At 32.9% G+C, this 18,260-nt stretch overlaps 1 protein-coding gene across 1 annotated transcript; it reads right to left on the bottom strand.

Annotated features, from left to right (window-relative positions):
- Positions 1–620: 620 nt before the first annotated feature.
- On the bottom strand, positions 621–18,211 carry LOC127702754 (sarcospan-like). Its single transcript, XM_052207061.1, has 3 exons — positions 17,448–18,211; positions 7,793–7,879; positions 621–3,400 (listed from the first exon to the last, which is right to left on the bottom strand). The coding sequence occupies exons 1-3, from the start codon at positions 17,841–17,843 to the stop codon at positions 3,035–3,037; spliced, it is 849 nt and encodes a 282-aa protein (XP_052063021.1). The 5' UTR covers positions 17,844–18,211; the 3' UTR covers positions 621–3,034.
- Between the last annotated feature and the right edge of the window lie 49 nt (positions 18,212–18,260).

The raw sequence follows: 18,260 nt of genomic DNA, 5'->3' as shown, positions 1-18,260 counted from the left end.
TGATGTTGTCCCTAAAAACTAAAAGTCTTACACTGCATCTATATATTTTGCTTTGAAACCAGAATATTGTCAAAAAATTAAAACAGAACTTGCGTTTCAGATTAAGAAAGGGTCTGGGAAACGCGCATAATGCATGATTTTGCGCCATTTTTTCTATAGCTTCTTGGGGCCTTCAGCGAACCCCTGACTCTTCGCTGATTTTTTTTCCGCTCGGCGAAAATGTTTGACAACTTTTAAAAGAGGCTAGTTACAGCCCAGCTTTAATACCTTGTACGTATGCAATATATGCAGTTTGCAATTCAGAAGATTAACTTCCAGAGGATGATGACTTAATTGACTATATATGTTATTTATTTAAGAATTTAAAAATTGTATGTTTTCAAATATTATAAATGTAATTGTGAAAAAAGATAATCTGTCCCTTGTTTTAATGAAAATGAAAAATCATGCTTCAACAGTGCAGAAAATAAATAATCTGTCCTTTTGGTCCACAAAAATAAATAATCCATCCAAAACAAATCCTCCTGCCTCCTGAGATAAAGATTTACAGACTTTTCTCGTCTCAGGATAAGACATCAAATGCCGGAAAATTAACCATGTGTATTTCAGTTCCGATCAACTGTCATTAATTCATGTTCGTTTTATTATACATATATTGCACACTGAAATTCAATATTGAAATATCAATTATTATAAGTGTTTATTTGCTTTGTTAATCTGCAATATGCACGATTTGTTTTGCTAAACAATGTTCCTATACAATGTTTACAAAAATGCATTATCTATATTTTATAACTTCTGCCAATCTAGGCACACCTCCAGAGTCGTGTCTATTTGTAAATGTTTAAATTTTCAACAAGTAAAGTGAACAAAATTTTAAAAGCATGTGTGTATAACGCACAACACTGAACAGCCAGTTTAAAATTTCAGAAAAGTTCATCTTAATATATATACAAAAATTGATATTCAAAGTGTTAGAAATCCATTTTATATCAATCAATATCTAAAAATACCACATTTCCAATACTAAGTCAACAGCCACATGCACACATATTACCTTAAATTAGGATAGAGCGAATCATTCCACACCTTTTAAGAAAGGTCAAACTTGTGAGCCTATTAATATCAAGATTGACACATGGAAATGAACCAGATGATACGTATATTTTATAGATTCTTCGATACTGGTTTTTAATTTCCTGTAGGATTTGAATATTTGTAGATTTTGAAACTGAGGGTTAAACAAATACAGGAGAAATTTATCCTACCTCTTTTAGAATCACAATGGAAATGTCGTAAAGAGTTTATATGACTGTCTGACATATTTCATGTGGCCTTGGCATAGTTTTCATGATCAGAACTGTTCCTCAGTAACAGTTGGAGAATTTTAGATCACAAATGTATTGGTAATAACATTTGGTATATGGAGTTTAGCATTGCACATGGTCAAGAAAAACTCTGACTGGTTATGACGTCTTTCCACTAAATCTATTGTATGTTGGATGTGAACTGATTGGTATTTTAGTCTTGGATACATGAATTTTTTCAATAGTTCTCATTGGCTTTGAACTAGCTTTCAGTAAATGCAAATACTCTCAGATCTATACTTTGTGATTATGTTAGTTGTTATTGTGATTGTCTCTGATGAGTAAAGAACTTTTAGAATGAATTTTATAGTATCTGTTTTATGTTGTGCTGTTACACCACTGTCCCAGGATAGGGGGAAGACAGGGGGGGGGGGGTTGATATTTTTCTCGTTTGAATTTGTCAATTCAGGGTCTTTTATAGCTTACTATGCGCTATTGTTTTGCTCATTGTTGAAGGCCGTACGGTGACCTATAGCAGAGACATATATGTATATATGTCTCTGTCTATAGTTGTAAACTTCTACGTCATTTTGTTCTCTGATAAAGAGTTGTATCATTTGCAATCATGCCACATCTTCTTACTTTTATATTTAAATGAAAATTTGATTGTTGTTATTCTTACCAGGTCCGCTTAAGTCCCCTGATACGACATGACAATCAAGTACGACAAAAGGCTGAGTGTTTGACTGAGGCTGATTGCTTATTTATTCTTTTATTTATCGAGGTAGAAAATTGATTGATTGACGAACGTCCAGTGGCAAGCATTTGATGCTTATTTCGGTCTAGACCGAATAAATAATATATTGAAAAGAAATATTCTGCAATATGGGTCGACTGAAGGACAAGGAATTTAAATTGTACTGCCTCTGGAAAAACAGGCTATGTTGGATAGGGACAGAAATTTTATTTTGTATCAAACCTTTTAGGGACTCCTTAGAGTTGATGTTAGGATTCTGAAAGGTGAAGAAACGTTTTACTGTCGGATGCGCGAATGGGAGATTCCGTGTGACTTATATTTTCAAAACCCTGTCAACCTTTCTTTGGTTTGAGGTAAAGGAGGAGGGTTGAGTATTCACAAAAATTATGTTAACCTAATCACAATGTACATGTGTCTATTATGAATCACTCCAGTGTCTGTCGCTGTTTTTGTGTTTTTTTTATGGATTTGTTGCTGGTATCGGATCAAGGTCGTGTCTTTTGTTTTCATTAAAATACATGTATGTCTATAGAATTTTGGACAATGCATGTAAATCCACCGACGAAGTCTTCGATTAAGTTAAACGTGATGTCTATATAATTAAGTAAACATGTATTTTTTAGTTGCTGTCTCGTTAACGTTGAGCTCATGCACACCTCAAACAAGAATAAAGTTATGCAGAAAATAAAAGGTATATTTTTTTCTTACAAGTGTGCCCATTAACCGTTCTGCCGTTTGATGATTAAGATAGAAATGGTTTACATTGTGAATTACTGTCCAAACTTTTTATCCGGTGCAATAGACGTTTTATATATAGCAATAGTTAAATCCTACTGTATAGAAGATTGAATTCAAGAAGATATTTTTATCACCTAGTGTTGTTGGTTCACCGGTGCAATCTTATTTTCAAACTGAATACCGATTGACTAGATTATATAAATCTGAAATACTATCCATATTAAGTATTTCATCAAACATGGTCGATATTTCCATTTGTGTGCGAACTGAAAGAGTATCTTATTCCCGAGTATATCCCCCCATATTTCGATTTCCAAAGTAAAATTGCAAACCAAAAAGATATGCCACTTCCTAAAGCACACAATCCACTTTCTACTATAAAGAATATCTTAACCAAACAATATAAGGTGTCACAGCTGCCCAGTTCTCTGTACGTGTATTGTCTGGATAGAGGATCTGGAGATCCGTAACATAGACAGTCATTGTTCAAATTTTCACAATGGTGGTATTTGTACATTTTCACAATATGAATGACAGGGAATGTACTGGCAACCAGGCAAACAAATATGCAGATTACCGTAAGAACAAAACAGCATCCCTGAAAATAAATAAGAAGATATAACTGCTTTGTTTATCTAATTAAAATGTATTCGAGCAAATTACTTAAGGTACTATCTTTAAATCATGGCCTTTCATGTTCTTTCATCTGAGTAATCACTTTTCTTTTTTCTAATCTGATTTCATTGTATCAAAATCCAAAAGGTAATCAGTGGTACCTGAAGTCCTTCTGTTCGAAGGTCAGTTTATTTTTAATTTCTGAATCAACCCGAGTAAAATTGGAAATAAATAAAAAAGAAACTACCAATGAATGATCTTCAATCCGACAACACTTGCTTCTCCAAATTAAAAACAAAATCTAATATGACGTGCTTCTTTAGCTTTGCAAACAACAGCGTGATCAAATTCTCGATATATCTATATAATTAGCGCAGACTCAGACATTTTGAATGTTATAAGTCAATGAGACACTGATTTTTTAAAGCGTATTTTAGAGAAAGTAAGAATATGACAAGGGGACAAAATAACCATGACTTTAATCAAATTTGGTATAATAAGGGCTTTAATTATATACTGAGCGTGTATACTTAATTGAACAGTTTGTTGCGAATTGCAAATTCATATTACCTTGAAAACTGGAAAATGCTTAGGAATGTCTTTTAATTTCGAGAAATGTGGAAATTCCCGGAAAAACCTTTGAATATCTAATGTTTGGCAGCGTGTTTTTAAAAATAGAGTTATTTCTCTTGCACAATTCTGCGTTGATTCAGAATTACTGGCATAATTTGTTTTTTTTGTCGCTACAAACTAAATGCGTTTCGCTACCATATTATCACGTCTCATTTCAATCAATACTTGTATTTTCAAAATTATTTATGCATTTTACATTTGACAGATATATGAGCTCTTACGACAACTCGCGCTATTTAACAACATCAATCTTGATGTCCTACTACAGGGTTACTCAGATTTAAATGATGATTAAAACACAGCATACCTGCCAACATTAAAAAATCTCCATTACGGCGGGGGGGGGGGGGGGGGGGTTAAGCACAAGAGGACCTAATAGATATAAGAAGATGTGGTATGAGTGCCAATGAGACAACTCTCCATCCAAGTCAAAATTTATAAAAGTAAACCATTATAGGTCACAGTACGGTCTTCAACACGGAGCCTTGGCTCACACCGAACAGTAAGCTATAAAGGGCCCCAAAAAATTAATAGTGTAAAACCATTCAAACGGGAAAACCAACGGTCTAATCTATATAAAAAACGAGAAACGAGAAACACTTATGAACCACATCAACAAACGACAACTACTGAACATCAGATTCCTGACTTAGGACAGGTGCAAACAAATGCAGCGGGTTTAAACGTTTTAATGGTACCAAACCTTCACCCTTTTTCTGAAACAATAGTGTAACATCACAACATAGAAAGACACACTATAAAATATCAACTGAAATAGCTTAACTCAATCAAAGGACATATTAACACCATTGAACATACACTGAACAAATAAATTTGACCTATGACACAATGTAAATACAAAATAAATAAACTAAGGGAAGAATAATAAAAGTAACATGTTATATCGGTAAGAAATGTTAAACAATTCATACCTTTACATGCCACTAGTGTACTTAATTGAAACATCTATTGTTTTAAGTGAGTATACATATGTTTCAATGTATTTTTTTACTTCTTTGAATGCCATTTTTAAAGTATTTAGTCTAATAGAGTTTTATAAGGGTTAGGTCAACACCTCTTATGGGGGACATCCCCCGTAAAGCGGGAAAGTTGGCAGGTCTGAAACAGAGATATTTACATATATTACGGATTACAGTATATATTCAGGAAACTGCTGGGGTATATACGACGTTTTTCACCCTAATTGGAACCTCAACAGCGTTATCAAAACGAACGTTACTATGTGACGTAGTCTTAAGCTATACAGAACACTTACAGAACGTCAGAGGCTCACAGAGGGAAAATAATGACGTGTATCCGTCAATAATACGTTTTTCATTTAAAATAACGCGATTTACACATCAAATACTTAATTAATGTCTTAAAGTGTTATTACAAATTATTGCATACACGATAGAATTATTTTCACAGCAAATTACAAAATCCTTCACGTATGCGGAAAATATATATACTGCATGGTGAATGTTTAACAAATATCTGGTTCTCAATAAAAAACATTAAGGCAGGGGTAATCCGTAATATATGTGTAATTCAGGTTTCAGATAGGGTATATAATGTGACATTCCCGGCTAAGGGTTTATATCCCCTTCGTCTTCGGCTCAGGGAATATAAACCCTAAGCCGGAATGTCACATTATATACCTTGTCTGAGACCTGAATAACATATAATGTCCAACAATAATATATTTAAGAAACTGGAAGATTTTTATAGGATGTAATTAATAATATAACAGTTTAAAATTTGATTAGCCTACAATCACATTGTAATTTTACCACTTTTTAGTCTTTAGTCAAAGATATTAATTAATACTTTAAGCTATGTTTTTTTCTATTAATACTTATGTTATAAAAAATAATATTGAAAATAACTGACTTCTGTAACAAGATGGTATACTGTCTTACTATGTGTGGCAAAATGAAGGGCAACAATTCTTATTATAATATAAGTGAACAACTTTGTTGCAGTAAGTTAGTGAATTTTAGTTAATATCAATTGACAATTTTTATTTAAATCTTTACCTATATAAAGATAATGTACCACTTTGTTATTCCAATGCTAAACATATGGAAATTTATAAAAAAAAATCCAGTCTTTCCCCTTGTACTCCTATATTTGACAATTCGGTGCTTAATAGATAGAGGATTAATGCATGCAGTGCTAGCAATTATTTCCCTAAAACAAGGATATAAATAAAGAAATTGGTTAAAACATGCATTAATATGGATTTATTCAAGTACAAACTCTAGGGTGTGCTCGACTTTAGTGACTCAGCACGAGTTTTTTGGGATTGTAAAGGTTGTTAAGGACTTGTTGTAGACAATAAACGCTAGCACATCATGAACTACCAAGCGAGTAATCTATGTTTAAAATTTTATAACGAAAATCTCTGCAACAAAGTCTGTGTTTTTTTGTGCAAAAATCTTGATTTTTTTTTAAATATTGCAATAAACAGTATTGCTTTGAACTACGTTTCCCTTTGGTATATGTACAAAATGGCACGTCACGTTGATTCTGTATTTTTGCTATTTTGATATGGTATCATCTTGAAAATTTTGTAATACACAAGTCTATAGAACGGGTCATAAACCTTAATTATTGATTGGATATAAATTTGACATTTTCAGTAATTATACTTTATATATGCATACACGATTAAAAAATCAAGAAGAGGGTTGCCTCCCTGGATTCACTGCAATAATGAATGTTCTTTGGATTATCAGAAATATATTATTTACTGTCAGAGTATCCAATCCATCTTTTATGTAAAGGATTTGTATAGGCTTTGCATTTTGTCCAATCCTTTTGTTTAAAGGGGCATAAGCTGTCAAATTCATGTTCACCGATTTGACCCAAATTCTCATATTTGATTTATATCATACTAAAACGCATATCCGAATTACGAAAAGTCTAAATTAGTCAATTAACAATGCATGGACTCGATTATATGTATCAGCACTTCGTATGTATTTTAGTATAGACGCCATATAATTAACCATCGAGATGACCTCCGAAGACTGCCGGTCATATAACCCGATAAAAACATAAATATAAATATAAATAGACATCAAGCACGTGCAATTGAATTTTTCTAGGTCTGTTTGATTTCATGTTATAGATTTAAGAATACGTTAATCATCATTTTCACCTGATTCAAGAATGATTTTCTGTGGATTGAATCAGGCAACAAAGTGATTCATCCTTGTTTCACTTTCAATGTTGACATGTTTTTCCTTTTAATAGCTGAACACTCCTAGCACGTGCGTAAGCTAAGGGATTAAAATGAAGGTCACATGAATACGAATTCAATTGAGGGTAATACATCAGCGATGTTTTTTTAGCGTATTATGACAAATTTGGGCCAAACTGACTGCTTATAACGAAATATTGTTTCAAAATTCCGCTTTTAATTATACTTGAAACAAAAAGAATCGTAGTTAATGCTTCTTAAATATGTACATTTGATATTTGAACAATACAATAATTTGAATTAAATTGAATTGAATTCTCATGTTCTAGTATTCTGTCATCACCTTTCTACAAATTTGTCATTTTAAGTACTATTTCCAGCTTTAGCACCATTCTCATTTCGTCTGCACATTCTTAATTACTTGTGCCCAGTTTCTGTAACTTTCATTACTGGAGTTAATACGACCAATTTCTATCATTTCTCATTTTCACGCTTCATATAGTATAAATCTAACTTTTAAGATGTAATTCCTACCTTTAATGCAAAGTTTTTCGAGCTACCTATGTAGTTTTCATAGTCATTTGCACAAACATATATCCCTAGTGCACCGGCCACAAATAACTGAAAGAGACAACAAATAAATAATGCATTGAAAATTTCCACGAAAAACTATTTGTTTTCCCTTTTTATTTACTTTCCAATAAAGCGTCGGCACCCATATGAATATGGATAATTGTGTCTCTCTTATTGTTTAGATAAGATATATATATATAGGAAGAAACAAGGTTTTTGTATACAGATATATGATATGCATATGAACTATACTACTGATATAATACGCTCATATACGACTTAATAACACTTCTTGAACTACTGGTAATTCGTAGACACAAAATATACATTTTCTTCTGACGTCTTGACCAAACAAATTTTTATTTATTTATGTATTTGCTGTTTCAACATGTGATTTTAGACATGACAAACATGAAGCTCGGATTTCAAAAACACCTCCATTTATACATTGAAATCTTGTGTAAATCACGACACATAAATACTAGTATATATTTCATGGCAATATCATAACCCATTCATATATTTCTCAGCCTTGACGTATCAAAAAGGGACCAATTCTAGCGAAACGTCTGTGTTTACATCCATATAGGAAGACATCCATATAGGAAGAGACCACCTTTTAATAAATTACTTGACCCTTTATCAAATTCTTTTATAAATACAAAGATTTGATTTAAGAGTTTGGCTGTACCCGTAGAAACCTTATTACAAACGGGATCCCACATTCTTATTTTTGCGGTGGTGTTGTTTATAGAGCCCGTAAACATATTGATCATTTGAAAAGGTTCGATCAATTTAACACTTGACTTTAGTAATTAGATCTTTGAATAATGTCTCCATCGGTATTAACTTTGAATCTGTGTTTTTTTTTTTAATAAATTGAAACTATTTGTTATACAGCCATGAACACTTATTGTCCTACATATATGTTACAGGCATTTTCTAAATTTAGGCATTTTACATAATGACTATTTTTTTCTAGGCATTTTACAAAATGCCTAGAAAAATTGAAAGGCATTTTACAAAATGCCTGAAATTATTTTATAGAATGAAATGTTAAAAAGACAATTGAAAGCTTTGAACAACAGAGCTGTTTTATTTATAATAATTACTGAATGTTAAAGCTTGCAATTTAAGAGTTTTAATAATCAAAAATACGTTTTACTGAATTATTCCAAATTCACACAAGCACAGAACTCGACAATTATTTGTTATTTCTTAAAATGTTGGTTGACAGAACTGTTACACAATATTTGTCCTGATTTTTTTTTCAAATACATTGTTTGGCGTAATATCTGATTTTAACACTCCGACCACATTTGGAGAAACCTGGATCATGACACATTTAGCTCTTTCATTACCTTTTCTGATAAAACACTTAACGTTACCAACAACATTGGGTTTCGCAATAAGCACACACGTCACACATGAATATCTTCTTTTTAATATTTTCCCTAAAGATTCAAAGTACATTATCATGATTAGTTTGACTTGTATCTTTTGGCTTATAGCTTTTAACGGACAGAAGCAGATCTGCCCATTACGGGTGATGCATCTATAACAGGAGACGCTTACCTTGTCAATGCACCGTTATTTGTCTCTTCTTGGACGATTTTCGAGATTATAACCACAGTTAGCTACTGTCTCATTAGTTCATCAGATTACAAAGACCCAGGAATTTCCTTGAGGCAGTGAAGATGAAGATACACATATCATTGCATCACAACCAAACACGGCCTTGTATGGCTAAACCCATGCTATAGAGGGGAATTTGTTTGGATGTGGGTGTATAAATTCTCATTTTTTTCTGAATGGGGACATTAAATATATTGCCGCATGTTAGTAAAGTGCAACACTCTCTGCGCGTTAAGAACTCTTTGACCGTTCTACAGGTGGAATTTTCTGTCCCTATCCAAAATACCTTCATTTCAAGCGGCAGTCGGAATTCCTGTCCTTCACCCAGGTTAATCCACTGCAGAAATAACCCATATGAATTATAACCAAATTGTTCTCGTCTTAAAAATGCATGAAATATTTGCTTCTGAAAGCGAACAAACAGCAATCAGTCAATTAAAAACAAACTTCTTTTTCTCTGCTTCATATGTTTCACTTCGCTGTTTTTGAAAGAACAATGTGTCCATCTGCCATTTTGGCAAAATAATTATAAATTTACTATCTGAAATACAGAGGGAGTACATACTTTACGTTGTTTCACTAAAAAGAACATATCATATGACATACAAACTTTCCCAGGTGGTTTTTGAAGAATAAATTAATTCTACCGAACCATTAGTTATTTTCTTTGCAAGATGTTGTGTTTTTGTCCACTTTTTGTATATGCATCTCAATAATATACCTTTTCTACATATTGCCTGAAACTGAACAGGCAATTTGTTGAATTTTGTTTCAAAATTCAGTCATTTTACAATATGACTAGGTATTTTTAGTCATTTTATATAATGCCTGTCAATTTAGGCATTTTATAAATTGCCTGAACATTCAGTCATTTTACAAAATGCCTAAATTTAGAAAATGCCTGTAACATATATATCAATATATTATTCGGCATTGCACATGGTCAATACTTTCCACTGAATGGCACATTGCCTGTCAAGGTTAGGCATTTTATAAATTGCCTGAAAATTCAGTCGTTTTACAAAGTGCCTAAATTTAGAAAATGTCTGTAACATATATATCAATATATTATTCGGCATTGCACATGGTCATGCTTGTCTCAAGCTGTTTATGACGTCTTTACACGAAATCCGTCGGATGTGAATTATTTGATGATTTATTATGTGTAAACATGATTTTTACTAGTTAAATAAATTGCGGTCTATTTTTTTTCTTTTTGTTGTGTTTTATTTCATTTCGAGCCGATCTGAGGATGTAATCCTTTTCCAATTAATTTTAACAGTTTGCTCTTATGCTGTGCTGTTACGTCAAAGTCCCAGGTTTGTGGGGGGGGGGGGGTTGAGCGCTAACAAACATGATAAGCCCCTACATACTTTATGTACCTGTCCCAAGTCGAAAGCCTGTAACTCAGCAGTTGTCTTTAGCTGTTGTATTCATATTTGTTTTTCGTTTATTGTATTAAGCATAAATTAGCTAATTTAGTCCGTTGGTTTCTTCTTTTAAAATGTTCATGTTTTATTATACCGGGGCCTTTTATAGCTTATCATACGGTATTGGATTTGTTCATTGCTTAAGGACTTACAGTATCGGTTGTGTTCATTGTTTAAGGACATACAGTATCAGTTTTGTTCATTGTTTAAGGACATACGGTATCGGTTGTGTTCATTGTTTAAGGACATACAGTATCGGTTGTGTTCATTGTTTAAGGACATACCGTATTGGTATTGTTCATTGTTTAAGGACATACGGTATCGGTTGTGTTCATTGTTTAAGGACATACGGTATCGGTTGTGTTCATTGTTTAAGGACATACGGTATCGGTTTTGTTCATTGTTTAAGGACATACGGTGTCGGTTTTGTTCATTGTTTAAGGACATACTGTGACCTATAGTTATTTACATCCTCGTCCTTTGTACTGGCTGGACAGTTGTCTTATTCAGTGGAAAGTATCCACATTTCCTAATTTTATATTAAAAACTTCTAGGTAATACATTTGTCAACGCACCAGTTATTGCTCCTGCAAGTGGTTGATTTGCGACTTCGAATCGTACTACGATCTTAGCATGATTCTGAATCCTTTTTTAGATTCATGTTTTCTCATGCGATGACAGAACTAAGTACATGTATTGTAAATGCTACACTGAACTTGCAAGCAGCCATGCAGCAGTGGATTCAAATATATGTTTCAACCAAATGCGGAAGAGGGAAAAGTATTTGCAGGCAAACAAACCCATTGCCCTTTTTCAGGAGGAATTTTATACAAAGTGTTAAAACAACATAATTATATAGACATTAAAATACATTTTATAGGCGCCAAGTTTTGCGTTCAAATTGCCTGCTCAAAAGTTTATTGTTTAGAAAGGTCAAACCCCTATGGTTCTATGGTAAGTATCAGACAAATTATCTGAAAAGAAATTTAATTCTAGTTCGAGTTCTGTTTTCAGTCAATTGAGACTAACAGATTTGTTATGAAGATTGCACATGGCCTGTATTTATTCATATCTACAAAACAGAAACTCATTTTGTTTTATCTACAATACAGATATAGTATTTTAATAACTTAATCAAAATGATTACACTACAATGTGGATATGACTATAATGTTTTATAGATACACCCAGATCCTTAGGGCGATTTGTTTCATATTCTTTAAATACAATCATGTGTAGCTAAATGTTAGATACAATAATATAGACTAGAAGCATGAGTAGCTAGCTGTTATATACAGTAATGAATAGAGACTAGAAGTAAATATCGTCATTCTAATATCTAAAGCACGCGCATTTTAAAAGACTTACAGACTCGGCTTATGTCTGTCATATATGTTTTTCGTAAATTGTTCTGTTATAAATAAGGCAGTTGGTTTTTTCGATTGAATTGTTTCACATTTTTCATGTCGGGGCCCTTTATAGCCAACTGTACGGTATGGGTTTTTCGCATTGTTAAAGGCCATACGGTGGCCTATAATTGCTTATATCCACTCCAATTGAACTGTGGTGGATAACTGTCTCATTGGCAATCTTGCATGTTGAAAAACAAGCCTCCAAGAAATCACTTAGTTTATCTAAATGTCTATTACCGATGGAAAAGAAAGCAATCGAAAGATACATGTATGAAGTGTACTGCAAATAAATACATTTTATTTAAAGGATAATAACGGCAAAGTGCTAGATAAATTTCCAGGACCATCCATTTTGATGATGAACAAAGGATGGAAGGTACTTGAAACCTCTTATTATATCACCTAGTTCAAAGTTACAGTGCATGCTTTATCTCATTGTTGTGATGGAGTATTTCAATTAAAATTGAGCAGTTATATGTAAACGGATTTACATATAAAAATATGATGTCTTGTTTAGCTAGCAAACTTGACTTCAAATAGGGACCATGAGTGGCATGCAGTTTGACTTGTTTTTCAAAGACTGTAAACAAATATATTGCTTTTTTCTTAAAATTTGTTCAAACCTCACGCACAATGCTTTATTCATTAAGCGAAACAATTAACCCCAGAAGCATTTTGATAAAAAATAAAGTATATTCTGACAAAATGACAGTACACTAAAGCTGCATTCAAAGATGTGAGAGAAGTTAATTTTTTTTACATTATGGTGTGATGGAATGTATCTTTGTTAAGAAATATCTATTGTATTTTCAGATTAAAAAAATGATCATAAATTATTCTATGTAAAATAAGAAGCATGAGTAAACTTACTAACACGTATTCATCTAATGAAAACATAACTTAATTATATGTATTGCTATGTACAGTTATGAACACTTTTTGTCTGTATTGTGTCGATACTTATATTTGGTATCGGTCAAGGCCATGCTTTTCTAGGTAGGTTTATAACGTTTTTACACTTATTCCATTTAGTGTATACTGATTGATATTTAAGTGTTATTTCGTAGTGGATTTCTTTTAGACAATAAATTCAAATTAAAAAAATCGCACCTGCTCTATTTCAAAAAGATTTTTACAGTGTAGTGTACTACTTTTCTGGACATATAATATCAAAATTATAGAAAAGTCTACCAGCTCTAACTCAAAATATGGATAATTCTATGTTAAGGGGGTCTATAATTCAGCTTGACAGCTCCAGACATACTAATTTTTGACCTTTTTTGACTGGACCAAATCACTACTTTACATAAAAATTCAACACCCAATTTTTTTTAACATGTAATTTCATCCCCCTACTTAATATTTCATGCATAGAATATAAACAAATAAATTTAGAAAGTGTATGACAAAAAAGCAATTTATACATGGTCCACACTACGGACTATATTTGTGAAAATCAAAGGACGATATCTGTGTCCTCGGACCATGATTTACTTGTTTGTTAAAGCTAGCTAGTGAGCTTTCAACTATAGTGTTTTAGTAACTACTAGTCTCTTGGATCGATGCTTTATTTCTTTTGTCTTTTGCTTATGTGTCTCGTACATATTAGATGAGGAAAGCCCTTTTCAACTGATTTTTACAATTTGAAAAGCTTTCACACTCCTGTCCCTGTTCAAAGGAAAGGTTATGTATAATATAAAAAGAAGAAAATGTGATATGATTGCCAATGAGACAACTCTTCACCAGAGACCAAATATCATAGAAGTTACAAATGTAACTATAGATTACATGACATGTGTCTGTCCTAAGTCAAAATCTCAAATTCAGTAGTTTTTGCATGCACTATTTGATTTAAGCTTATTGTTTTAGCATAAATCAGTATCTGGTTTTGTTGTTTAAATTGATTAATATTTTATCATGCCTTAGGTTTTTCTCATTGTTGGAGACGGAACGGACTAAATTGTCACTTTTGACGGTCCCATTTGTGTCCATAAAACGGTCCAAGCTGTCTTCAATACATCTCCTCGTATCGATCAAATAATACACTAGTTGTAATTGTCTGAAGGAGGGCTCGATTTGCCTCTCATTGATAGAAGGCCCGACATGTCTCTACAGACTGTCCGACTTGTCTCCATAGATGGTCGGACATATCTTTAGACTGTCCAACTTTTCTCTATAGACGATCTGAGTTGTCTTCATTCCCAGTTATCTTATACTCGGGCCTGACTGGTTCGTTTTAAAGATTGTAAAGAGTTCCAGTAAGGCATGACTAGTGGCAAGATACACAAATTTTATTCCGGAAAAATCCTCAACATTTTATAGCCTGTGATCCTGGATCGAGCACTGCTTGGCAGTGATGTGCCAGGATGCCAGGCTACAAAATTTCAAATAACATAGTTTGCTGAACAGATAATTTCTTAAAAATGTGGGTTTGTGGTTTAGAAATAATAAAGTTACTTTTAGTCAGAATGGTTACCGGCGTAAACAATGTATGACCTATTATATAAGAAAAGTAACTTTTCACTGGATGCACCCAACAGCTGAACAAAACTAGTTGAGATGACAAAACAAATAAGAATTCTTTTCTTTGTAAGTTGATCAAAAACTCATTCAGAAATCTATCAATAGAGACAAAAACAATGAATATATATTTCTTCTATGTAAATCGTATATTACACTGGTTTCTCGATCACAAATGTGATCTCGGATAGATAAGATTATATCCTTTGAATTCATTGCAAACCACAAATTCGTATCCACTAAAGTTCCCTTTTAATGAATAAATTATCACATCCGTCATAGTATAGCTGTTAACTGTAATTTTTATGTAACAACGAAATATCTATACTATCAGAATCAGATATGCCATGTTTGTAGGAATCTTGCAGGTTATCTATACAAAATGGTTAATTTATCGACTCTCTACGTGACTGGTATGTAGTAATAAATGATCTGTTGTCTTACGAGATACTTGCCACACGCTGGAAGGAATGTCACGACAAAGGGGCTCTAATATTTTGTCATATTTCGATTTTTTGTCCGAGATCGGATTATTAATTTTTGGCACAAAAATTTCGAAAGGAAGAAATAATCTGGGTCTACGAGGGGATATACGACAGAAAAAAGTGTCTTCAATTCTTATAATAATATCTGTATTCAGTCTCAACCCTATTTTCATGTTTTCACGAGCGCCCTTTGATTTTTGGAAATGCATAACATTTATACATCCGGTCAACGAGTGCAGTATTTTTAAGATTTTATGGTGTGAGTTCATGAGCTCGTCGCATAGACATTCAGTGTCTGCCATGATAAAAAAAAATGGCAATAAGAGCACTGTTCACCTGATAAATAGTTTTAATATATATATATTTTCAAGTATACCATTGGATATTGCGTTCTCCTGATAATTCACATCAAATCTCCTTCTCCCCCAATGATGTATACAAAGCAAAATAACAAAAATACCGAACTCCAAGAAAAATTCAAAACGGAAAGTCAACGACAACTACCAAACAAGAGTCCAAATGACGAGGATATAAGCAACTATATGTAAACGTACGTCAGTCAACTATAAACAAAACCAATAGCGTACAGTTAGCTATAAAAAGTCCCAACATGACAAAATGTGAAACGATTCAAATGAAGAGACCAACGGCCAGATCTATGACAAACCAATAAACGAAAAACAAATACATGTATAAAACACAGCAACCAACGACAACCACTGAATTACAGGATTCTGACTTGGGACAGGCACATATAGAATGTGGCGGTGTTAGACATGATTGTGTGAGCGCTCTACTTCCCCCTAACTTGAGCAAGTGGTGTAACAGCACAACATAAGAACAACTGTAAAATCAGTTGGAAATGGCTTGAACGGATAAGACAAGTTTACTAAATTATATCCTGTATATTTAGGCTGAGCGGAACTAAATAATTATCTACATGCAAAAAGTTAATTCTGGTAAAAGTTACATTTCCACCTAATTTTATTTGTATTTTCACGCAAAGTTATTCTTTCTAAAAATACAAAATAATGTATAGGTAAGTCTCAATGAATATGTTTGATATTGCAAAATAATGTCCTGAAATGTTTTTGTAGTACATTAATAAGCCTTCTATCTCGTAGATAAGTTATACCATATGTTAAGGAATTTTATTTGATAAACACAATAATTAACAGAATTAATATAACATTGAATTTACATAAATTCGTGACTATGCATTGTTATAGAAATCATACTTAAACAGTGTGCTAAGTAAACAAATGGGACAATTTTATTTACCATGTACAAACAAACAGAGCTCATTCTCCATAAGCGGCGGATCAGACAGAGGCAACACTTTCAGTCAAAAGTTTCTTAAAATTGGTATAAAAAATTCGGACTAACGTATCTAAAGGGATGACCATTTATTTTCTGTAGGGGACAGGAGGCTTTTGAAAATGAATAATTTGGCAGGGTAAGAATTGAAAATAATTGACTTTGCACACGAAAACAAATAAGCATGCGTAGCAACCAATTATAAAATAATTTATCAATCTGGAAAAATCCCACTCTCCCCTAAATACCAAATGGTTGTCCAATAACTGTATTTGCAACCCACTTTCTTATAGGGGAGTTTTTTGTCTTTCCTTTTTATGACTTGTCCTCCTTAATTATCTGGTTTACTTACTCTCTTTCCTCAGGAACCCACATAATATTGAAGAAAAAAGTCAAGAAGAGGGCAACTTGATAGGGCCAAAACACCTTCTGATGTATGGAGTTCACTCCCATACTATGGCTTCTGGCTTCTGGACTAATCATTATTTCTGGCACTTTTATTTCATAGCTTTTGTATGCACTGTATCCTGTTTTCTACATAATTAAAACGTGCAATAAACCGACTAATCTCTTCAGATTACATGTAGTGTAAAAAGCATACATAAAATGTGTCATATTTTTTACCTGTATATGATTTATTATGCCCCGAACTATGTAGACTTACATAAAAATGTAGAAAAATATATAGGACAGGTCTGATTTTTACAGCAGGTGGTGACCTTTAAGTGTCGGGAATGTAAACAAATACACTATAGTATAGTCGATTTTTTTTACAGTAAAAATATTTTCAAAATGATACTTAATAAAATATACCTACCGGTATTCCAGCCCAGAATGGAGTGTCTCTAATCTTTAATGAATCGGACACATAATAATATAAGTAGAATGACATAGCTGTGATTGCTGCTCCTAATATCAACTGCCAGAAAACCAGAAACAGTCTGAGTGAGCAACAAGAACGACAGAAATTCCCATTACAACATCCCTTCCGTTTTGATGATCGTGTCTTTGGTTTGTGTGTTTTTGCAAAATCCTGAGGTATTAAACTTTGAGGTACTGTTGTATTTAATCCACTCAGCATTGATTGTTGCATATAAAGTCGAAGTTCGGGTGTACTTCGAGCCTGTCGTTTGGTCCACTTTGATGACGGACCGTAAATATGTAAAGACTTAAGAGATGAAGCAGAATGGGCTCGTTGTCTTCCGTTATCCATGTTAACAATTTAAAAATGATATTTTTGAGGTTAGTCAACTCCTTCCGTGATGTATTGAAATATTTAAATTCCTCGGAATCCTCATTGTAATTGACCCTTTGAAGTGGTTATTTATAAGTCCGAATAATCACATCACGCAATACACTGATTTTACAATAAGTATACACACGATATGTAAATAAACCTTTATGATATGTGTCCCAGGGTAAAGTTATAATGAGAATGCCAGATGAAAATGAAACTACTTGATCGTGTATATTTCTCAAGCTTCTGTTATGCAAGTAAGTCGTATCACAAGTGTTTTATGATACGACAATCAATTGAGTGGTACACTCTTCAGTGGTTACAATCCATTGTAAAAGTCAGCCTTGGCATTGGTTCAACTAAAACTTCACATAATATGACCACGTAAAATGT

The sequence above is a fragment of the Mytilus californianus genome, unplaced genomic scaffold (genome assembly GCF_021869535.1).
Source record: "Mytilus californianus isolate M0D057914Y unplaced genomic scaffold, xbMytCali1.0.p SCAF_1, whole genome shotgun sequence".
In the NCBI taxonomy this organism is placed as follows: domain Eukaryota; kingdom Metazoa; phylum Mollusca; class Bivalvia; order Mytilida; family Mytilidae; genus Mytilus; species Mytilus californianus.
Note: the sequence above shows the minus strand (reverse complement) of the source record. Positions and strands in the feature narration are given on the sequence as shown.